Genomic DNA, 25,232 nt, shown 5'->3' on the forward strand with positions numbered 1-25,232 from the left:
GACCACATCACACCAATTCTCAAATCCCTTCACTGACTTCCTGTTTCACTCAGGATTGAATACTAAGTCTCCCTACTAACCCACCAGTGCTTACATGGAAATGCCCCCCTCTACCTCAAAGAACTACTCACCCCCAAATCCTCCACACGACACCTCCGCTCCGGACAGGCTAACCTCCTCCAACCTCCGAGGACAAAGCTACGAACTATGGGAGACCGGGCTTTCTGCTCCGCCGCTCCCAGTCTGTGGAATGCTCTCCCTGACCACCTGAGGGTATTACAGACTGTGGATGCTTTTAAAAAAGGCTTAAAAATCCTTCTTTAAAAAAAAAGCCTTTTTATAGATATATGCATACTAGTTCTAGCTATTAGGCTGTTCTAGTTTTTATTTTTATTTTTATTTTTTTTATTATCTTTTTATTAAATATATATATTATATTATATATATTTTTTCAATACACAGTAGCACTTTGAGGTTGTTTTCTCAATATAAAGTGCTTTTTTACAAATAAAATATATTATTATTATATTATTATTAGGGTGTCCCGAGCTAAATGACTGTTAATAGTAATGGACCCTTATTGGGGCCATTTGGTTCCATATGTACACTCTCAGTTACATCAACACTATTACAAATATAAGAACCTAAAATGTAGAAGTTGGGGAGGAATTGTATTTTGTTTAATTCTGTTCCAGTCAGGAAAATATGTTTACTTTAAATATGTTCAGTTCTATTGATTTCAGTTTATGTAAAGATGTAGTTTGTTCAAGGGGAAGTGGACTTTGTTTTTTTTTTGCCTATTGTTCACAATCATTATAAAAGACATGATGATGGATATATTTTTTTTTTAATGCATTCTAAATATAAAATAAATGCAATCAAAAGTCAGCTTACAATGGAGCCTAAGGGAGCTGCTCTATTCTGCCTATACAACCCTTAAAAACATCTAAACACCTCATTAAGGTTTTATATACATAATGTAAGTATATATGTAATGTAGTAACAGGCACATCTATAATAAGATGTAATATTTACCTATTTTGATCATTTTAAGCATACGCAGTGCATTAATTTCAAAAATGCATCACAATGTTTGCTTTTTTTTCCCAACAACATAACTGATTACTGCTCACTGCAGACTTCATGAGAGCCAACAAACATAATAAAACATCACTTAATGTACAATGTCTGCTGTCATTAGGATGCCGACTGATAGAATCTTGTTATAATCTTGTTTAGATGAAGAATGACTCATAATCCTCGCGAAGAAAAGGGAGGTAGAGTCAAGCGTCTTTTCGTGTCATTCTCGCAATTACCGGGACTAAATTGGCTGTCAAAACGTACCAACTTGTTTGAATTTGCCTCAGCCTTCGACTATCCAGGTGAAAGGCATGATTTATGATCTACAATAAACTTCCAAGAAGCTGGGAAGCGAGGAAACAGCTGACCACTCGATGATGTAAACATACCAGCAAAAAATGGTGATCACGTTGCCGCTATAAATAGTCTGCATTAGCGCTTATAATAATAATATCACTCATACTTAGTTAATATTTTAGTCACAAAATTTAAATGTAGTATTGTTTTTCTCACTTTTTGGATGGTTATTTATTGGGTTTTATGGCCGTAATAGCTGTAAGCTGACCTTTTATTTACAAGTTAGAATGCATTTAAAAAAAATGTTTTAAATCCATCCGTCCTCATGTCTTTCATGATGATTGTGAACGATAGGCAAAATTCCCCCCCAAAATTGCGGTTCCCCTTTATTGTTTCTTTTGTGAGACCAACATTTTGTTCCTTTGGCCAGGTTATTGTCATTTTGCCACTGTGGTTTCTGTTAAAACAGTAACTTATCCTGTGCTGAAATGTCTCCATTAGAGTATATATATTTTTGTCCACATTTTGTACATGGTAGGCAATTTAAAAGAAATGTTAAAAGCCAGTCAAAGGGCACGGAGTGTTTATTTTAATAAAAAATCCAATTGAGCATTTTTTATTTTGTTTGGTGGAAAGTTGTACATTAAGTTATATATTTATATAATTTAACTTTATTGTCGCAGGGTACTTTTGCCGTGTAGCTTGTAGTGTAGCTTGCTACATGACTCTGGGGATAGCTTCCCCTGTAGCTCAGCTACATTTAATCAAGAGTAACTTGTAGCTTAGCTTACTACATTTTCCAAGTAGCTTGCCTATCACTGCACATTTCAATACCTCAACAACACGTTTAGTTGCAGACCCTGGACTGGCACAAACATTGACAGGCAAACAAGTTCTCAAGCTCAGCCAAATGTCTATTTTTAAATGTGCTAGCTCGATGCTAATTTACTTTGGATATGTCGGTAGATGTTCGCATTCCTCCAGGTCATTCAATCGGGGTATTCAATCGATCGTAACTGGATTGTTCAGTTTTTCTTAGAAAAATTGGAATTGCAACTGAATGCAAAGTCTTTTATATAGCACTTTCAAATGAGACTCAGAAGTGTAAGACAAGATATAACAACTGGAACAGCACAGGTATCAAAATAAACTCAGTTATTTAAAAAATATATATTTTATGATTAAACAATTAACATGTTTTACCACATGAAGACACAAACAATTACGGAAAATCAGTACGGTTGAGTACCGGTATCGATTCTCAGGTACAGGGCACATGGAATTGATACCGTATCGGTTAAAATGTGTAAGGTACCCATCCCTAATGATAGCTGTAGTAACACTTTTCTCTTTAAATGTGTATGATGTGAACATATGCTCGTATGGAAATTACAGATGGAAGGGGACGCCATAAAAAATTGTGCCTAGGGCACGATAAAAAAATGGTGCCCTGGGCCCCAGAATAATGAGAGCCGGTAAAAGAAGATATTTCTTCATTAACTATTTGGATAGATGTGGTCAAAGTGTATTTCTCCCAAAAGGTAGTCAAGGTCAGACATCGGGGAGAGTTAAGCGTGAAGGAAGAATCCCTGTCCATTTGTAGGAGCAAGCTGAGGTGGCTCAGACATTTAATCAGAAAACATGTCCTGATGTGGGAAACCCCCCAGGATCTTTCAGGAAGGTCAACAGTTAGAAGGACATACAAGCTACTATCCTTATCGCCTTGCAGTAGAGCAGGGTGAACAAAAGACCCTGAACCCCTTTCATCTGCATCGGATTTGCGACATCAAATGTCAGTCATATTCTATAGGACATACACAAACTAGGCCACTTGTACCGTCTGGGCACCACACTACGGCCAAAGTCTGGTATTTTTAGCCCGTGTGGGTATTCCGATCTGCGCTCACGGAAAGTGTATTTGCTTTAACTACACCAAGGAATGATACAAAAGCATTATTATTATAATCATAATAATTAATTTCAGCACCAGAAGCTTGGGTGCCAATTTCAAAAACATCAATCAATATTAAAGGCAATTAAACAAATCATTTCAGTTTTTAAATGTGTTAATTCAATATTGTTTAATGAGAACCACGGCCTTCTATCCTTTATCTTGTATACATTCATTTATTACCTCTGCGATGAGGTGATGTAATCGTTGCAGTTAGTTTGGTAGGTTATTTAGCATCATACCTCAAAGTTAACCACACACTTTCATTACATTCTCAGGGAATCTCTGAAAGGAGATAAGACACAACTCATTACATTTTGGGGCTTATCCTGATCATTTATACTACATCACTTTACATTTAGCTTACGTGCCTCAACCTCTGTGTGTGTGTTTATGCTAGGGGATGACTGACAATAGGCTTCACTCCGTTTCTGTCATTCTGCTCGAGATAGATCAACAAATAATGAACTTTCTGGATATGTTAGAAATGGGATAAGGAACAAAGGATTACAGTTTGGGAGTGTTACGGATTACTGTCAGGATTCATAACTATTGGGAGGTAGGCCTCGGCGGAGGTCTGCGCTCTGAGTTTTTTTGTAACATTCAAGAAAATGTAATTTTTCCTCAACATTATTAGTCTAAGTTTTGTAATAATTACAGTGTAGTATGATGACGACGAGTCCATGGTTCTCGCCCGGAAAAGGGTGGAATGCCATCTCCGGGTTGGGGAGGAGATCTTGCCCCAAGTGGAGGAGTTCAAGTACATTGGAGTCTTGTTCACGAGTGAAGGAAGAGTGGATCGTGAGATCGACAGGCGGATCGGTGCGGCATCCTCAATAATGCGGACGCTGTATCGATCCGTTGTGGTGAAAATGAGCTGAGCTGGAAGGCAAAGCTCTCAATTTACCAGTTGATCTTTGTTCCCATCCTTACCTATGGTCATGAGCTTGGGGTTATGACCGAAAGGACAAGATCACGGGTACAAGCGGCCGAAATGAGTTTCCTCCGCCGGGTGGCGGGGCTCTCCCTTAGAGATAGGGTGAGAAGCTCTTGTTCCGCATGTTGTTGAATGGTTTATGTGTTAAATAAATAAGAATCAGGCAGCACGGTGGATCAGGGGTTAGTGCATTTACCTCACAATAAGAAGGCCCTGTGTTCGATCCTCGGGCTCGGGGTCTTTCTGTGTGGAGTTTGCATGTTCTCCCCGTGATTGTGTGGGTTCCCTCCCTCTGGGCTTCCTTCCATCTTCAAAGACATGCACCTGGGGAAAGGCTGATTGGCAACACTAAATTGTGAATGTTGTTTGTCTATCTGTGTTGGCCCTGCGATGAGGTGGTGACTTGTCCAGGGTGTACCCGGCCTTCCGCCCGAGTGAAGCTGGGATAGGCTGCAGCATCCCCTGTGACCCCGAGGGGATGAGGGGTAGAAAATGGATGGACAAATAATCATCTTTATCATGGTTTCCTATTGTTTGACAAGGTTTAGACTTGTTAAACTGTAGCTTGGTTAGATATAATTATTGAATCAAGAGTAAGAAAACTAATTCAGTGTTAAAATTTAAGTGGGTTAAGGGCCCCCCTGTACTAGAAAAGTTGGGCCCTGAGGTCTAAAAGAACCCCTGCTCCCTTCATTTATACATTTATTATGTTTGTCAGTTTTATCTGTCATACATTGTGTACATATTTATTCATTATACAATTGTTCTGTTTTTTCTTCTGCACTTATTTATTCACATTTAATTAGGGATTTTCGTTGTCAGTTTTTTTTACTGTTTTCTTTTTAGCACTGAATAAGCTATCGATATAGTAATTATACGACTACAAATCGTTTTAATCCTCTTTTCTTTAAAAATAGATAACATGTTAAAAACAGGAAGTGAACAGACTTGGGGTTGGATTCAAAAAGCTTGTAGCTCGTTCTGTCTATTAAGGCTCAAAAAGAAAAGGTTCTGGATCTTAATTTGTCCCAAAGTAATACTGACTCGGTAAATGGGGATCCAACAAATGCATTTGACACAATTAATCATTATATCTTAATTAATAAATTAGAACAATATGGAATTAGAGGGCTAGTCCTGAACTGGATAAAAAGTTACTTAACTAACAGGAAGCAATTTGTGAAAATAGGTGAAAACATGTCAACATTATTGTTTTTATACATAACAGTATTATTTGATGATGACACAACAGATTTTTTTTCAGGGCAAAACACACAGAAACTAATACGAATAATAACAGAAGAAATTAACAAATTAAAAAGATGGTATGAGAAAAAAAGACTATCTTTGAATCTCAGTAAAACTAAAATAATTGTATTCTGTAACAGCAGAAAATAAAGTCAGACACAAATACAAATAAATGGAGTAGAAATTGAAAGAGTAACATAAATCAAATTTTTGGTTGTAACGATAAATGAGAAAATGAACTGGAAATCTCATTTTAAAAAATACACAACACAAGGCCAAAAAACAAAAATCACTTCATATTCTCTACTGCTCGCTAGTGTTACCATATCTGAGTTATTGTGTAGAAATATGGGGAAATAACTACAAAAGTACACTACGTTCACCAATCATGTTACAAAAAAGATCAGAATAATACTGTCATGTCTGTGTGCTCATGTTTTGTTTTGGTTATGTTCGGTTTGGTTTTTGGACTCTTTGTGCACTCTTGTTTGTTTTGTCACTATAGCGACCCATTAGTTTTACGTGTTTGACTCATGCACCTGTTGTCAATCACCACATCAATATTTAAAGGCCTACTGAAACCCACTACTACCGACCACGCAGTCTGATAGTTTATATATCAATGATGAAATCTTAATATTGCAACACATGCCAATACGGCCGGGTTATATTAGTAAAGTGCAATTTTAAATTTGCCGCGAAATATCCTGCTGAAAACGTCTCGGTATGATGACGTTTGCGCGTGACGTCACGGATTGTAGCGGACATTTTGGGATACCATTGTGGCCAGCTATTAAGTCGTCTGTTTTCATCGCAAAATTCCACAGTATTCTGGACATCTGTGTTGGTGAATCTTTTGCAATTTGTTTAATGAACAATGGAGATAGCAAAGAAGAAAGCTGTAGGTGGGAAGCGGTGTATTAGCGGCCGGCTGCAGCAACACAAACACGTAGCCGGTGTTTCATTGTTTACATTCCCGAAGGATGACAGTCAAACTTTACCATTGGCCTGTGGAGAACTGGGACAACAGAGACTCTTACCAGGAGGACTTTGAGTTGGATACGTGGTACCGTGAGTACGCAGCTGCGGCTTCCAAACATTTGATCGCTTGCCTGTACGTGCGTGCCGCATGTTTTAAATATAAAAGAAAACGTGATGTATATTGTTGAAACTGCTATCATGTTCAAAATAGACTTCAACCAACCAACCAAAGTAGTCATTGTTGTCTCTTATGACATCTGCCATGAGTATTGGTGATGAGTACCATTATCAAACAGAGTTTGTAATCAATACAGAGGTCAATGGCGAGCCATAGGAGTATATGGAGGACTGGCATGATGCGATTACATTTAGGCACCCTCATTCATCATCAGGATCCTGGCAACACTATTTTGAGTATATGCTATTTGAGTTTGAGTATTTGAAAGCTTTTGCCAAGGATCCCTACTATGGTAATGGGAATAGGAATCAAATATAATTCACCGATGTTCGTGAGATGAAGGAATGTGCATTTACTTATGTAGGTGGTGGACATGTCTATCGAAAGACAGGTGATGGTCAAACTCGATGGTGTGGCCAGCAAAAAATACCGTTAATGGGGTGGTTGGAACAGAGTCGATGTGGGATACCAATTATGATTGCTTCAGTTTTGTTGTTGTCTAGCTGGAGAAAGTTGAACCTCAAATTTGTAACCAAGAAAGAGATGGTGATGGTATAGCAAGAAAAATACAGTAAATGCAGTTAATGGGGGAGGAACATATCTGATATATGGTGCCAATTATATTGGCTTCAGTCTTGGAGCTGTTCGAGAAAGTTCTCAGACGTCCACAACTATATCATGATTCCAACTTCACACACAGCTGAGTGTCAGCACTGCAATAGAATGAGACTGACCCTTGTGAGACCCCACAGATGACTGTGTGGGGCTGTGATTTAGTATCCCCCAGGGCTAGGTATTTAGCTCTATCTGTGACAAAAGACCCAAACACCCCCAGAGCCATGCAGACAAATGTGTGCTGGAGACCTGGAGAATTTTGTGATCGACTTTCCCAACTTGTGTACATCTACAGTTGTCTTTCTTAAATCGTCACTAAGATTACCAACCAAAAGTCAAAGGGCTAAGATGTCCTGACACCTCATTACAAGATTGAAAACATTAGGGTTGTCAAATTATTGCGTGTTACCATTAATTAGTCATATTGAGTTACATTTTTAGTAAATGTATCTAATTTTTCATCTTTAATATTACTGCCTCTGTATGCCTCTTCTTGTGCTTGATGAGCGCAACATCACTATCATGCAGCATACAGATAATCATGCCTCGAATTTTAACTTTTTAAGGTCAAGCCAAGTGTTGCCTTAAATGAGCGCTCATATTTTAGGGCACCAAAGCAAGTTGGAAGGGCACCAAGGCAAACATTTTCTTTTGAGGCGTGGGCTCCAAAGCTCATTTATATAAACATATTTATCTGAAAAAATTGGGCATAGTGTCCCCTTACGCCGGCTAGGGGGCATGTGCCTGACTTAAATTCACCAAACACCTGACGTCCTTCCACTCCCTGATGTAACTACTGTATCTCTCGGAAAATCTCAGAACAACTCGGCTGTTGTGGTTGTCGGTTAACCTTTGACTCACGCTTCCAAAACGGCTGCGCCCATGTTGTTTATACAGATTAACGTTAATTAAGCGATGTCTTAAACTGTTGAAAATGTAAGAAAAAAAGTGTGTTTCTATCAATTTATTCGACGAAACAATTACGTTACAATTGTCCATTATAGGGATGTCACGGTATGAACATTTCTTATATATAATATATACAGTATATAAGAATTTGAGATGTCCGATAATGGCTTTTTTGCCGATATCCGATATTGTCCAACTCTTAATTACTGATTCCGATATCAACCGATACCGATATATACAGTCGTGGAATTAACACATTACTATGCCTAATTCTGTTGTGATGCCCCGCTGGATGCATTAAACAATGTAACAAGGTTTTCCAAAAAAAATCAACTCAAGTTATGGAAAAAAGTGTCAACATGGCACTGCCATATTTATTATTGAAGTCACAAAGTGCATTATTTTTTTTTAACGTGCCTTAAAACAGCCGCTTGGAATTTGGGACTTACTTGAGGAGGTTGAGGTGGGCGGGGTTGAGGTGTGGGGGACGGGGTAGCGGGGGGTGTATACAGTATTGTAGCGTCCCGGAAGAGTTAGTGCTGCAAGGGGTTCTGGGTATTTGTTCTGTTGTGTTTATGCTGTGTTACGGTGCGGATGTTCTCCCGAAATGTGTTTGTCATTCTTGTTTGGTGTGGGTTCACAGTGTGGCGCATATTTGTAACAGTGTTAAAGTTGTTTATACGGTACACCCTCAGTGTGACCTGTATGGCTGTTGACCAAGTATGCGTGGCATTCACTTGTGTGTGTGAAAAGCCGTAGATATTATGTGACTGGGCCGGCACGCAAAGGCAGTGACTTTAAAGTTTATTGGCGCTCTGTACTTCTCCCTATGTCCGTGTACACAGCGGCGTTTTAAAAAGTCATAAATTTTACTTTTTGAAACCAATACCGATAATTTTGAAACCGATACCGATAATTTCCGATATTACATTTTAAAGCATTTATCGGTCGATAATATCGGCAGTCCAATATTATGGGACATCCCTAATAAGAATATAAATATATATATATAAATATATATATATATATATATATATATATATATATATATATATATATATATATATATATTTATATACATATATATATATACTGTGTATATATATATATATATATATATATATAAACGGGATATCTCGGTTGGTAGAGTGGCCGTGCCAGCAACTTGAGGGTTCCAGGTTCGATACCCGCTTCCGCCATCCTAGTCACTGCTGTTCTGTCCTTGGGCAAGACACTTTACCCACCGGCTCCCAGTGCCGCCCACACTGGTTTAAATGTAACTTAGATATTGGGTTTCACTATGTAAAAGCGCTTTGAGTCACTAGAGAAAAGGGCTATATAAATATAATTCACTTCACTTCTTATCCCGGTTATTGTGACCAAAATTATAGCGGGTATCATTATTATCGCGGTAATTTTAAATGGGCTCAAAATTTTCAAAAAGTGCTTACACTAAAATCCTTGAACCAAGTTTTTTTTTTTTTTTTTAAACACAAACACATTAGAAATGTATACATGTACCTCAAGTAGAAAGTTGAATATGCATATGAAAGCAACACAAGCATCATTTTTTAGGGTATTACGGCACGTCACAAGGGCAGTCGTGGTTTAATTCGAGCCCTGGATAATATATAGCCAGGGCGAAAAAGAGGTCTCACTCTCTCAGGAAACCTGGCTGGTGATAACGAGTAGGGGGCATAGGATTAATTTAATCCAACAAATAAAACTTATTTTATTTGTATTTGTATTTTTTTTTGAGAATCATCTGCATCGCTCTATTAGAAGAGCTATGGAAACATGTTGTCACTTCCGGGTGTTTTTTTTATACACATTAAGGTGACTTAATACTATCATAAGACATCTGTGCACCAGTATAGTGATACATCACATGTACAAACGTACAATGATGTGTGCATACATTTAATACCAGAGCACACTTACATGAAGGACCACCATTTCAAAAAGGCATTGTTTATTGTATCTGTGGTAAACGCAGGTAAACTCAGCCAGCATAGTTTGTTGTTCTCTGTTTGCTGTCCATGCAGCATTCATGCTCGCGACAACATCCTCACGTTCATGTTTCGCTTTAAGATGCTGTTTTAAACTTGATGTGCGCCGATGATAATAAAGTTTGTCACTGTCAACATTACCTAAGTTTTATAAACAGTTCAGTCAGAGTTTGTTTTGAAGGGCACACACTGGTGTCTGCCTGTGCAATGCACGCTGCCTTCTGCCAGTCAATAACAAAGACTGTGATTTATCTTGATTTATTTTTGGTAACACGATAATTTGTTTAAATCTATTAATCACATGTGTTAACGTGTTAATGTTGACAGCCCTGATATATATATATATATATATATATATATATATATATATATATATATATATATATATATATATATATATATATATATATATATATATATATATATATATATATAAATATCAAACAAGGGGACAATCTCTTTAAAATAAAACAGCCAAATAAAAAGGTTCCTAAGGCTTCCAGCAGCACATAAAATGAATTAATTAATGAAGCACTCGTACACCGAGACATGTTTCTCACATTTTAGATATAAAAGTCTGTAAATCTAAAATTTCGCTAAAAGAAATGTTCATAAATTGAGGTTTCACGTAATTATAAACCAGTCTCTAAACTTGCTGGAATAGTTATGGTCAGTAAACAGATAAAATAATGTCTGTATAACAATTCTATCCTTTCACTATTTGACTCTGTTTTTTGTCTAAATTCACTGTACTGTTACTGCTGCCACAAATGTCTTACTAAAATAATACATGCAATTTAAGCACTTGACAAAAAAACAATGATGTCGGGCCCTTTTTAATCAATTCCTCGAAAGCATTTGACATTGTTTATTGTGCTACTTAAGTCAAGTGAATTTCAGCTATTGTTTTTTTTTCTCACAACGAGATGTTAGCTAATTACCAGAAGGCTTTTCCTCTGATATTTTGGAGGTACAATAAAATAACTTTTTCCACAAGGCTGTGTTTAGCCCATTATTGTTCACTATTTCAACAAATAATCTTCTGATCAACTTTCCCTTTCTATGCAGATGACATGAATGCTTACATTTATTGTCTTGGAGTTCTGGTTACTTAGTACGACGGTCCCTTAAAGGCCTACTGAAATGCAATTTTCTTATTTAAACGGGGATAGCAGGTCCATTCTATGTGTCATACTTGATAATTTCGCGATATTGCCATATTTTTGTTGAAAGGATTTAGTAGAGAACATCGATGATAAAATTCGCAACTTTTGGTCGCTAAAAAAAAAGCCTTGCCTGTACCGGAAGTAGCAGACGATATGCACGTGACGTCACCGGCTGTGGAGCTCCTCACATCTGCACATTGTTTACAATCATGGCCACAAGCAGCGAGAGCGATTCGGACCGAGAAAGCGACGATTTCCCCATTAATTTGAGCGAGGATGAAAGATTTGTGGATGAGTAAAGTGAGAGTGAAGGACTAGAGGGCAGTGGAAGCGATTCAGATAGGGAAGATGCTGTGAGAGGTGGGTGGGACCTGATATTCAGCTGGGAATGACTAAAACAGTAAATAAACACAATACATATATATACTCTATTAGCCACAACACAACCAGGCTTATATTTAATATTCCACAAATGAATCCCGCATAACAAACACCTCCCCCCTCCCGTCCATATAACCCACCAATACAAATCAAACACCTGCACAACACACTCAATCCCACAGCCCAATGTACCGTTCACCTCCCCAAAGCTCATACAGCACATATATTTCCCCAAAGTCCCCAAAGTAACGTACATGACATGCACATAGCGGCATGCACGTACGGGCAAGCGATCAAATGTTTGGAAGCCGCAGCTGCGTACTGCGTTACACATACAAATTAAACAAAATGCTTATGGCAACATTCTGGTTGCGTACTCACGGTACCGCGTCTGCGTATCCAACTCAAAGTCCTCCTGGTAAGAGTCTCTGTTGTTCCAGTTCTCCACAGGCCAATGGTAAAGCTTGACTGTCATCTTTCGGGAATGTAAACAATGAAACACCGGCTACGTGTTTGTGTTGCTGCAGCCGGCCGAAATACACCGCTTCCTACATACAGCTTTCTTCTTTGCTGTCTCCATTGTTCATTGAACAAATTGCAAAAGATTCACCAACACAGATGTCCAGAATACTGTGGAATTTTGCGATGAAAACAGACGATTTAATAGCTGGCCACAATGCTGTCCCAAAATGTCCGCTACAATCCGTGACGTCACGCGCAAACGTCATCAAACCGAGATGTTTTCAGCAGGATATTTCGCGGGAAATTTAAAATTGCACTTTAGTAATCTAACCCGGCCGTATTGGCATGTGTTGCAATGTTAAGATTTCATCATTGATATATAAACTATCAGACTGCGTGGTCGGTAGTAGTGGGTTTCAGTAGGCCTTTAACTCTACAGTAAACTGGTCTCTTTTGTGTGCTCCGGTATGTTTTTATTCATAAAACAATTCAGGGCATCAAAAGTTCTTAGTTGCCATCTCAATGCAATGTAGGAGTCACAAATTTAAATCTATAGATTCTCTGCAATTTGCTGTACTTACAATGTACCTTTTCAGCCCTTAATGCTTGGAACTCATTAAAGTTTCAATTTAGACTTTAAGCCCTTGTTACACTGAGTGAGTTTAAAGTTCTTGTAAAATCTTTGCAGGCTACCGTCTCTTTGTGTAAATGTTTTATATAAATGTAAAAGAAACTGCTGATGCCTTCTTGGCCAGGTCTACATTCCAAAATAGACCTTTGATCTCAATGGAACAAACCTGCATAAATTAAGGATAAATAAAAAAGTGTGGGTAGGGTGTTTGACAGTATATGCAGTCATGATTAAAAAACAAATTTCCCTATCCACATTTGTATTTAAAGTAAGACAATAAAACACGGGGTAACTAGTTATTGCTACACTATGCAAATGTCACCTATACAGTAAGTACAGTGTCTAAAATATGTGCATGATTTTGTTTACTCACAAATCACTACCCACCAACAAAATGGCGTTGAAAACAATGTATCGTTTTTGTCGTCCCATGCTTGGCAGACAGCCACTGTGGTAGGATTTTTTTGTTCCAGATATGCCTTACACATTTTCATTGTGTTTTACATTGTAACATACTGGGTGGTATGACTCAGGTGGTAGAGAGCTCACCTCCTCACGCCGCAGCCATACATTTGTTTATTTATTTACCAATTTTAACATAAGCATGTAGATGAAGTTAAATATATTCAGCTATTCAACACATTACACCCACATACAAACAATAACAGCATTTCTCATTGAAATACATTATTCATTTTGGGCAATTTATTTTTGAGCAGGAATCTCAGAAAGACTCTCAGGGTTAAATATTGGTGGGCATTGTGGCCAAACAGCTCATTTTTTGTTTTATCTGACCTGAACTTTCCTCTTTGTCCATGTGATGTCAGATGAAACAAAAATGTAGCTGTTTGGCCACAATACCCAGCAATATGTTTGGAGGAGAAAAGGTGAGGCTTTTAATCTCAGGAACACCATCCTTACCGTCAAGCATGGTGGTGGTAGTATTATGCTCTGGGCCTGTTTTGCTGCCAATGGAACTGGTGCTTTACAGAGAGTAAATGGGACAATGCAAAAGGAGGATTACCTCCAAATTCTTCAGGACAACCTAAAATCATCAGCCCAGAGGTTGGGTCTTAGGCGCAGTTGGGTGTTCCAACAGGATAATGACCCCAAACACACGTCAAAAGTGGTAAAGGAATGGCTAAATCAGGTTAAATTAAGCTTTTGGAATGGCTTTCCCAAAGTCCTGACTTAAACTTGTTGACAATGCTGAAGAAACAAGTCCATGTCATAAAACCAACACATTTAGCTGAACTGCACCAATTTTGTCAAGAGGAGTGGTCAAAAATTCAACCAGAAGCTTTTGGATGGCTACCAAAAGTGCCTTATTGCAGTGAAACTTGCCAAGGGACATGTAACCAAATATTAACATTGCTGTATGCAGGCCTGGCCCTAACCAATCTGGTGCCCTAGGCAAGATTTTAGGTGGCGCCCCCCCCCCCCCCCCCACACACACATCGGCAGTGAAGTGTATATACTCATAAGAAACCAAATAGCTTTGTCTTTGACCTTTTTTTTTACTTAAAGAAAGTAAATTAACATATTATATGAGAATGTTATGTTATGATTATCTTTAACCGAATCACAGCAGTGCTCAAATTAAAAAACAGCATTCACTCTCATGTGATATTGCTTAATTAACATTAATGATGTGCACTTTAACAACTAGACTTACAACTATACCTAATATATAAAGGGGTGGAAAAGTGACTATTACCTGCAGGGCAAATATTAGCTAACCAGAAGGCAATGACAATGTAAACAAAAACACCTGCTTAAAAGATCTGATACAAATGTCCCTGAGGAATGTAAGGTGGGAGTACTGTAATTACCTAACGTTACATTATTATTTTCCATAACAATTTAGCCCCCTCCACAATATTAACCCGACGTTAAAACAGAACTAGCTATTTATTGATTAGCAATTGCCGAATCATGTAACATTAGCTTAATGCTAAAAAGCCAGGTTACTATCACATTCTGTAACAGACAAATAATTTCATGTAGGCTAACGTTACATACCTGCTACCTCTGTCTTTTTCTCGTTTCTCCTCCTCTTCTTTTCTCTTCCCTGGGCACCTGACAGTTTTGGCCGTTTTGACATCCTGTATTGATTTTTTGATGTGGTGACGTCCAAAAAAAGTCATGATACAGGAAGGGAGGGGGCGCACCGTGCGGGGGGAGGGGGGGCGTAATGTTGTAACACATAATATTTCTATTAAATAGGCTTTACTTTGCATTTTAATTAACGTGGGATTATTTTTTGTATTTAGAAATAATAGTATCAACTTTTGTTTCTCTTTTTTTTTTTTTCTCCAACATTTGTGGCACTGACGTGGCGCCCCCTGATGGACGGCGCCCTTAGCATTTGCCTATATGACCAATGCCACGGGCCGGCCCTGGCTGTATGTATACTTTTGACCCAGCAGATTTGGTCACATTTTCAGTAGACCCATAATAAATTCATAAAAGAACCAAACTTCATGAATGTTTTTTGTGACAAACAAGTATGTGCTCTAATCACTCTATCACAAAAAAAATACGATTTGTAGAAATTATTGGAAACTCAAGACAGCCATGACATTATGTTCTTTACAAGTGTATGTAAACTTTTGATCACGACTGTAAAATAGAATACATTTCTAACTTATATCTCGCTATGGAAGTGCTAAAAACTACCAGTGTAGTGGGTTTACATAATTCACCCACGGAACTTTAATTATTAGAGAGTTCCGGTCGGACGGTTTTTCACTGGACACATTTCCGGCGTTGTTGCACTAGTGAGCCACGGATGAGGAGATGCTGCTCCGTTATTGATTTAAGTAAAGTCTGAATGTCATTAAAACAATTAGCTCCATCTTTTGACACTTCTTCCACTCCCGTCCTTGCACACTACACCGCTACTACAAAGATGACGGGGAGAAGACGTTGTCGAAGGTGAGCCACGTAAATAAGACCGCCCACAAAACGGCGCATCCTGAAGCGACGGTCAGGAAGCAGCTTGAAGATGATCTGTAAAACATAATCTATGCAACATTTTGACCAAAGAACCACCTTTAGATGTTATGTAGACCAGTGGTCCCCAACCTTGTTTGCACAACAGACCGGTTTAATGTAGGCCTTATTTTCAGGGACCGGCTTTCCACTTGTGCCAGATAAATACAGGAAAAATAAGTGCATGAAAAATACCACAAGGAAGTGTTTTACATTTAGAAAAAAATCATAATATGACCCCTTTAATGTGCCTTATAATCCGGTGCGCCTTTTGTATGAAAAAAGACCTGAACAGACCCGCTCATCAGCAGTGCGCCTTATGGTCCAGAAAATACGGTAGTCTGCTTTGCAATGCCATGCATCCGCACATGTGTGGTTGTTAAATTATACAGTATATATGTACAGTATATTTTTAATTGTGACAATGTATTCAAACATAGAGCCTAAAATTAACCCAAAAAACCTAAAATCTGAGTAGGGGCCAATATTTACTATGACAATTTCTTACATACTGTATGTGTTGAACTCTTAGAACTTGAAATGCAAATATTAAATGCATAATCCAATAAATACTGTACTAATACAGCAAACAATGTTCAATAAAATAAAATACAAGTGGTGTGCACAACAAATAATGTGTCCCATTCCAAAACATTTTTTTGTCAATGTAGATGGTTATAACATCCAAGAGCAGCCAAGTGGAAGATACAGGCTTGGGGCCTTTTCAAGGGGATGATTTGCTTCTTCACATGAGGGCAGTGTCTACTAAACCTTCCTCCTATCCTCAGCAACCATATGGCCTGTAATGCTGCTATTGGTTGATATCATCTTCCATTCCTTGCATTTACTTTTGGTTTGCAAGTGGATCCATCCTTTCACCCTGCACCAAAAGTGCATCCAAAAGCAATATCACTTTTAGTAAAGGCTATTCCAAACTGTAATGTACAGTATTCACAGATTCTTAATGTAGATGCACAGCAACAGTTTGATAATCCACTACATACCACATATTTTAATGGTGTTTTGTTTCATTCTTTCTTTTGCAAGCTGGATTTTGTCAAGTGAAAGTAAATACTAGCAAATACTGTAACAATAAAATTCTAAAATAATATTAAAATCACTAAGTGGTATCATATGAGTATGATGCTTTAAGTGTGTATGTGTGCATGGTTGTTATAAAAGTAAAATAACACATTATAGCATTAATCCTGTAAAAACGCAGATTTATCCTGCAATTTGTTTTGACTGTACATGCTCCTTTATCTTTTCAGCGGCTCGATACCTGAGAGGCTGAGCAGGTTGTTTAACGATCAGTGATCAGGTCAATGCATAAATCAATGATGAGTGAGGAGACTGACTGTGGGGCTCACTGGATAATTTTATTTCACAATACACCCTGATTAGACTTAGACTTAGACTAACTTTATTGATCCACAAGGGAAATTGTTCCACACAATAGCTCAGTTACAAAGGATGGAAAGGGTAAGGATGGAAAGGATAATGCTGTTAGGATCCGCTGCTCGGATCACAATTTGTTTACACTTTAGCGTCACATGTTTGTTTCTGTTGCCATGACTGCAGATTTTACTCACCTGCCTCTGGTCAGCGTTCGGGACGCGCACCTGTTGCCCGAGCGCTGATCAGAGGGCTATTTAGTCTTTGCCCGGGCCTCACTCGGCCTGGCTGCCTAATTTGCTTTCACGCAACAGCTAACGACCACTTTGTTTCCTGCTAGCTCTCATGCTATATTATTTTGCTTGCTAGCTCCCACGCTAGTCGTTTTTGTTTTTTCCTGTCTGAGTTAGTTCCTGAATAAATCATTTTTCCTACCTGCAAGCTGTGTCCGAGCCCGTCTGCATCCTTGGGAGAACACCTCGCACCACGATGCGACCCGGTCATTACAGTAGGCAGCCAGCAAGAAGAAGTTATCTCGCAGCGAGCATGTCGGAGGAGATGGACTAAGGTGCGTGGATGGTGTTGCGAGCGATGGAGGCGGAGACTCTCCGCTATTCCCCCTCGGAGCGCCAGGACCTGATCTGGGGTCCTAACGGAAAGTTGGTCCCAATCCACTCCGTTTGGCCCGAGGACATCGCCACACCTCCGCACCACCGGACGCGTCAGCGAAGACGGAAGCCGCCAAAGAGGTCTTCACTTCGCTGCCAAGACGCGCCACTCCCTCAAACTCCTCCGCCGGTACACAGCAAGCTACATTCAGCCCAAGATTCCCCTCTTCAAAGGTCTGTTAATCCCATCAACTACCTTACCGAAGATTGTTATGACTGGCCTGTCAATCACTGGGACTGCAGCTATGACGTCATTCCGTCGGCACCCCCTGATGACACGCCGCTTGATGACGTTGTCCCGTCCATTTTGGATGACGTCATAGACAAAGACTTTTTTAGACATTATGTCAATTCTTCCTGCCAGCCATTTTCAAGTGACTTTAATTCTGCGATTAATCATTATCAGGACATTTTTTTAAGGACTAAATCTAGTCAGTCCCAGTCTCAAGTGGGGGGTGACAATAGACATTTTGGACAATTTAGAGGAGAGGATTCTGCCCTGCCCCTGACCTCCCTCCACCCACCCTTGAAGACGGTTCCAATCCGCAAGGAGCGCGTCTGGGATCCGCTTTTTGAGGGGGGGGCTATTACCGGGAGCTGTGCGAGTGGGGTGGCACAACGGCGTGCTAAGCCGCAACCTCCTGCTCGGCCACCACCACCGGTTTTTCGGCCTGCTAAGCCGCAACCGCCAGCTAGGCCACCTGCACCTAAGCTAGCGCCAAGGCTAAGGCTAGCACCAGCTCCACCACAGGTTCCAGTACCTGCACCTCGGCTGGTTCCCACACCAGTACCTGCACCTCGGCTGGTTCCCACACCAGTACCTGCACCTCGACTGGTTCTCACACCAGTACCTGCACCTCGGCTGGTTCCCACACCAGTACCTGCACCTCGGCTGGTTCCCGCACCAGTACCTGCACCTCGGCTGGTTCCCGCACCAGTACCTGCACCTCGGCTGGTTCCCGCACCAGTACCTGCACCTCGGCTGGTTCCCGCACCAGTACCTGCACCTCGGCTGGTTCCCGCACCAGTACCTGCTCCACGGCTGGTTCTCGCACCAGTCCCTGCACCACGACTGGTTCTCGCACCAGTACCTGCACCACGACTGGTTCTCGCACCAGTACCTGCACCACGACTGGTTCTCGCACCAGTACCTGCACCGCGGCTGGTTCTCGCCCCAGCACCTGTACCACGACTGGTTCTCGCACCAGCACCGGCTGCCACGACAGCGACTCCGGCTGCCACGACAGCGACTCCGGCTGCCACGACAGCGACTCCTGCTGCCACGACAGCGACTCCTGCTGCCACGACAGCGACTCCTGCTGCCACGACAGCGACTCCTGCTGCCACGACAGCGACTCCGGCTGCCACGACAGCGACTCCGGCTGCCACGACAGCGACTCCGGCTGCCACGACAGCGACTCCGGCTGCCACGACAGCGACTCCGGCTGCCACGACAGCGACTCCTGCTGCCACGACAGCGACTCCTGCTGCCACGACAGCGACTCCTGCTGCCACGACAGCGACTCCTGCTGCCACGACAGCGACTCCTGCTGCCACGACAGCGACTCCGGCTGCCACGACAGCGACTCCGGCTGCCACGACAGCGACTCCGACTGCCACGACAGCGACTCCGGCTGCCACGGCGATGTCGACTCCTCCGGCTTCCACGGCGACGTCGACTCCTACCGCTTCCACGGCGACATCTCAGCGACCTCGAGTGGTCCGGCGGCGCAAGCGGAAAGCAGGTCCCCGCATGCAGCCCTCGAGGTCAGTGAAGGGACGCCAGTGGCGCAAACAGCAGCGACATTCAAGACTTTGTTGCAGGACTCAGAGGCTGCTGAAATTCTGGCGCCACTCACGCCCACCTTCTCGGCGGCCACGAATGTGGCCTTACCGTGGTCGCCCGCCTCGCCCGCCTCGCCCGCCTCGCCCGCCTCGCCAGCGGCGGCGGCGTTCCATTCGCCGCCGCCACCTGACCCTTCCCCGGTGGATTCGGGGACACGTGGCCTGGCGACCCACCACCAAGTCACCCCCCCGCCCGCCCTTGACTCGTGAACTATTGCCTTTTTTTTTGGGTTCCAGTTGTTTTTTTTGTTTTCAAGGGACATCTGGAATCTGTCCTTTTAGGGGGGGGTACTGTTAGGATCCGCTGCTCGGATCACAATTTGTTTACACTTTAGCGTCACGTGTTTGTTTCTGTTGCCATGACTGCAGATTTTACTCACCTGCCTCTGGTCAGCGTTCGGGACGCGCACCTGTTGCCCGAGCGTTGATCAGAGGGCTATTTAGTCTTTGCCCGGGCCTCACTCGGCCTGGCTGCCTAATTTGCTTTCACGCAACAGCTAACGACCACTTTGTTTCCTGCTAGCTCTCATGCTATATTATTTTGCTTGCTAGCTCCCACGCTAGTCGTTTTTGTTTTTTCCTGTCTGAGTTAGTTCCTGAATAAATCATTTTTCCTACCTGCAAGCTGTGTCCGAGCCCGTCTGCATCCTTGGGAGAACACCTCGCACCACGATGCGACCCGGTCGTTACAAATGCAGGTATAAAGTAGACTAAAAATGTACCATAGTAGCAATATAAAATACAACATATATGTAATATTTACATATTTATGTAATATTGACATATTATACGGTATGTAATGTCTACATACTGATGGTACTTTAGAGAAAACTGTTACCAAGTTTAAAAAAAATAAATGCTGTGCAAACATTTGAAATATGTCTCTGTATAACACTCTGACAGTATAGTTGCATTGTGTCAAAACATCTGGGTCTTTTTTAAAGTTAATTTAAATTATGCACTTAATTTATTAGGATTATTCATATGAATTAAAATGATAATTTGAATAAAAGTGTAATGGTTTGACAACACTGATTATTCTTACTTTGAAACATGTTTAAATGACGTCGACATTGAACTAAGCGTGAGGATTTGACGACAAATGGGAGACTCATTTCACTTTTCTTTATAGGAACAAACTGAATTGTTAATGGATATGCGAAATAAGAGAAATACTTACAACATAAACTGTTGTAAGTATTGTCTATATGTCTTGTCTACAAATTGGCTGGGGGCGGGGGTATAATAGAGTCTGATCTCATATTAGTCAGGGTGGCGGGACTGTTATGAACTCTCATCTTATTTCCTTGGTGTTCCAGTTACCATGGTAACATCCGTCCATCCATCCATTTCTACCGCTTATCCTGCTAAAATGTTAGGCAACGTCTGGATAAGCATCAATCCTGATCTGTAATACAGGCCCCTGGTGTGACGTATTCAGTACAATACTTGCTACAAAAGGGAAAGGTAATTCTAGGTGTTCAACTTGTCTTCACTGCAAGGCGGGAAAGCTGTTTGACTACATCACTGATACTAGCGCCAACGCCAGCAAATTTAGGGATTGTTTTTGGGCCTCTCAGTCTGTGTTTTCACACTGACCAGCAAAGCAGAAATAAGGTGCAATATTTTAGGCTTTGATTTGGAGTGTGAAACAGGCTGCAGTTTCAGTCTCTGTACATTTGTGCTGTGGTTTTAAAATAGACTTGCAGGGACAATATGTCAATTTTGACGAAAAGCCACAGCAACTGACCCCACTGATTAATCTGCTATCTTTGGTTCATTTCTTGCCCAAACAGTTAAAAACACTTAATTAATAAAAGTGTCCTTAGGCAATACTAAAGCCACTACTACTTGCTATTCTGCTCTATCAAAATTGCTTTTTAAAGCTCTGACTTGAATTATATTTGTTCTTCCTCCGTAGGTGTGCACAGGGGGACATTGTCACACATACAGCATGGCTAAATCGGTCAAGTATACTATATGCCGGAGATGAAAAATGGTCCGTGGATCCAAGGGTGAGTTTGGTGACACTTAATCAAGAAGAGTTTACCATCAAGATTGAAAACGTGGACATGACGGATGAGGGGCAGTATGTTTGTGCGGTCCAAACCAGCAGTCGACCAACAACCACCATAATACATGTCCTCGTCCAAGGTAAAGGGGCTTCAGATATTAAACTTGTTTTTTTTTTAATCTCAATAATATAAACATGAATTGCCGCATTCTTACTTAAATGTGATGAGGTCATTTGCATACACAGAGATATCTTTATCATCATTTTTCCACCAACGATGGTCTAAAAAACATTATAATTTGTTTATAAATTTCTTAAAGGGGCTGTTTGCAATGGGTTTTGTTATATTTTTCAAACCCTAACATATAACAAGCACACCTCTGGTAAGCTTATGTTACCATTAGTGGTTTAACACAATATGAGGGCTATCTTAGACTAAGGAGTTTTATTGTTGAATTTTATTAAGTACATTTTTCCCATACTCTATCAGTCAAATCTATGGCATTTTTTAAAAAGAACATAGATGATAATATGTATATACAGTAGTGTGTCAGGAATGTGCTCTAGCACCATGTCATACACAGTGAATTCCTCAAAGTTAATAAATATGATTATGTAAAGGAATACTATGGAAGTATTATTGTAGCAAAATTATTTGCAAATGAGTATCTCAACCTGTGCGTGAGTAATCCAATTTGCATGCATGTGTACTAATTTGTGTGTCTGTATATCAATCTGAGTGTGTGTATTCAGATCCGCGTATGTGTGTTTAAAGTTGTCTGTCTGTCCCTAATCAGAAAGAACCCTTCGATAGGCTGTCTACTTACTCAATACTTTTGCTACGCTTCTTCCGGGGACGATTTGAGCGAGCGCATCCAGATCATGAGCGTGTAATACAGGGGTCGGCAACCTTTACCACTCAAAGAGCCATTTTGACAAGTTTCACAACTTAAAGAAAACAATGGGAGCCACAAAACTCTTGAAAATTTAAAACGAAATAACACTGCATATAAACCTTTTTTTGCTTTGTGCTATGTTTTAACACCAGGGGTCTCAGACACACGCCCCGGCCCGCACCTTAATATAAAAATGTAATGATAGTGCGACCCGCGATTGCGCCTGATAGCGTCATACTTGCCAACCCTCTCAATTTATCCGGGAGATTCCCGAGTTCCAGGGCGTGATGGCACTCCCTTTAGCGCCCTCTACAGCCTGCTCCAACAGCGTACCTGCTCGGCCACATGTTGAATGCAGCTTTAGCATGCACAGTGCACATGTAAGTGACAGCAAGGCATACTTGTTCAACAGACACACAGCTTACACTGACGGTGGTCGTATATAACAACTTTAACACTGTTACGTTACAATTATGTGCCACACTGTGAACCCACACCAAAAAAGAATGACAAACACATTTCTGGAGAACATCCACGCTGTAACACAACATAAACACAACAAAACAAACACCCAGAATCCCATGCAGCCCTAACTCTTCCGATTGCAGGTATTGTTTGACAGACGCAGTTTCGATACTACTTGGTATCGGGTTGTTTTGGTCGATACCTAAAAGGTATCGAGTACCGATACCCAGCCCTAGCAATAAGTATAATACTTACAGTTTTAGCACTTTCTAGGGTTCAACAAATGAAAGAATGACACTTTCAGCTTAATGGCAAAGATTACTGACCACAACAACATAGGACAAACTGAATGAATGCATACTTGCTGTGATATCTATCTTATATCCAGACAACAAAGAGAAGCGTAACTGTAGTTTAATTGGCTTTATTAAAAGACAGTGTGGCAACATTCTCACATGTTTAATGTTGCGTAAAACTGCTCCCTAGCCTATACACTACTGCCATCTAATGTCTTAGAATTGATACTGCATGCAACGTCTACTATATAACACTTGCAAATGAGACTCAGAAGTGTAAGAAAACAGGTATTAGCAGCTGAGTGTAAAATGTTAAATAAAAAACAATTTAGTTTTAACATCATTGGCGGTCACTCGAACGAGTATGACGATCCTCTGGTAGGAGGGTATCCCTTTATGGAGGATGCCTGTGCGTGATTTTGTTTTACGTGGGGAGACTGGTGCACAGACAGTCACCACACAATCCTTGACAGAATCGGGTCTTGGTCCAGTGGCATGGAGTCCAAGATGACAGGGGACCCTTTTCTGCTTCAGCCTTCTTCCGCCATCGCAGCCGTTGTGGTAGTTCTTAAATCTACCTTCTTCCGCTTGCTCCGCCGTTGAGGTCTTCACCGTATCCCTGGCTAGGGGGCAGTCAGGTACTAGGCCTTTGCCAAGGGCCACCTGGGGTAACAGTAGTAAAGGGGTTAACCTCCTAGTGCCCCAAGACCCCATAGAGGAGCCTCCACTGCCGGATGCACTTTAACGTCATGCCCAGGACACATGAACACACAAAAGCACTGACAATTTGTCCCATTTAGTACTAATATCAATTCCAAGTACAGGGAATTGGTTTTGTATCAGTTCAAATGTGAAAGATACTCATCCCTACTCATACCGTACACTGAACAAACACATGCCTGACATTTAAAACAGAGAAATAAAAGAATAAAAACAATAACTAAATAAAAGTAGTATAAAAAAGAGAACAATTCCCTATTCGTCATTGTGTTGCACACTGGAAGGAACATTGCAAGGGAGGCAAGGAGAGGCCTATTGGGAGGAGGAACCATGTTTAGTCTAGTTTCCTAATGGAGGGGATGAAGAGCAGCTTGGAATAAGCATTCAGCCAATAATGATTTCTCCCCAACTTCGCTTAGCATTTTATGATGATTAATTGGACCTTACTTTTTTGTTTATCCTACACACTACCCCAGAAGTATCTGCCTCAAGCTTGGGGGACATAATGGAGGTTTAAGTTAAAAGTTAGTTAAAAAGAACAAAAGTGACATCGTCTTTCCTCTGTACTCCGCCACACACATACTGTAAAACTAATTTCCTCGATATTTTTCTGTACAGTATTAATACTTTTTGGGAGTGTGGCAAGATGTATACTAAATGGATGGATTGATTGATGAATTGATGGATGGATGAAAATCAGCATGATGTATGCATCTTGTAAATGTGTACATACACAAATGAGTAAAACAATAACATTCAATTTTGGAGTTTAATATTGTATTGAAACGATTTAAACCTGCATCATGCTTGATTACATTTTGTAATTTTCTCTCACAGTACCTCCAAAAATCATCAATCTGCCAAGGGACATTGTGGTAAATGAAGGCTCTAATGTCACCCTGATGTGCCAAGCCGATGGAAAACCAGAGCCTTTAATCAGCTGGAAACTCATCTCATCTTCAGGTAAAAGACTGCATAAATTTAACCGTCTTTAGGTTATTATTTGTATGTTTCCTGATTGTTTTGGCTTTATTTACCATTCATCATAACAATGTAATGTTCTTCAATTTCACCTTTTCTACTATGTCCGAGGT

General features: G+C 40.7%; 1 protein-coding gene across 8 annotated transcripts in view; it reads left to right on the plus strand.

Moving 5' to 3' along the window:
* ntm (neurotrimin) overlaps window positions 1–25,232 on the plus strand; it is a 527,618-nt gene that overhangs the window by 416,430 nt on the left and 85,956 nt on the right. For all 8 annotated transcript variants that reach the window (XM_062048288.1, XM_062048291.1, XM_062048292.1 and 5 more), the window contains 2 exons: window positions 21,669–21,901; window positions 24,976–25,101. In XM_062048288.1, coding sequence (XP_061904272.1) covers window positions 21,669–21,901; window positions 24,976–25,101 — 359 coding nt within the window. The remainder of the gene's footprint in view (window positions 1–21,668; window positions 21,902–24,975; window positions 25,102–25,232) is intronic.

This window comes from Entelurus aequoreus, linkage group LG05, assembly GCF_033978785.1.
Source record: "Entelurus aequoreus isolate RoL-2023_Sb linkage group LG05, RoL_Eaeq_v1.1, whole genome shotgun sequence".
Lineage (NCBI taxonomy): Eukaryota > Metazoa > Chordata > Actinopteri > Syngnathiformes > Syngnathidae > Entelurus > Entelurus aequoreus.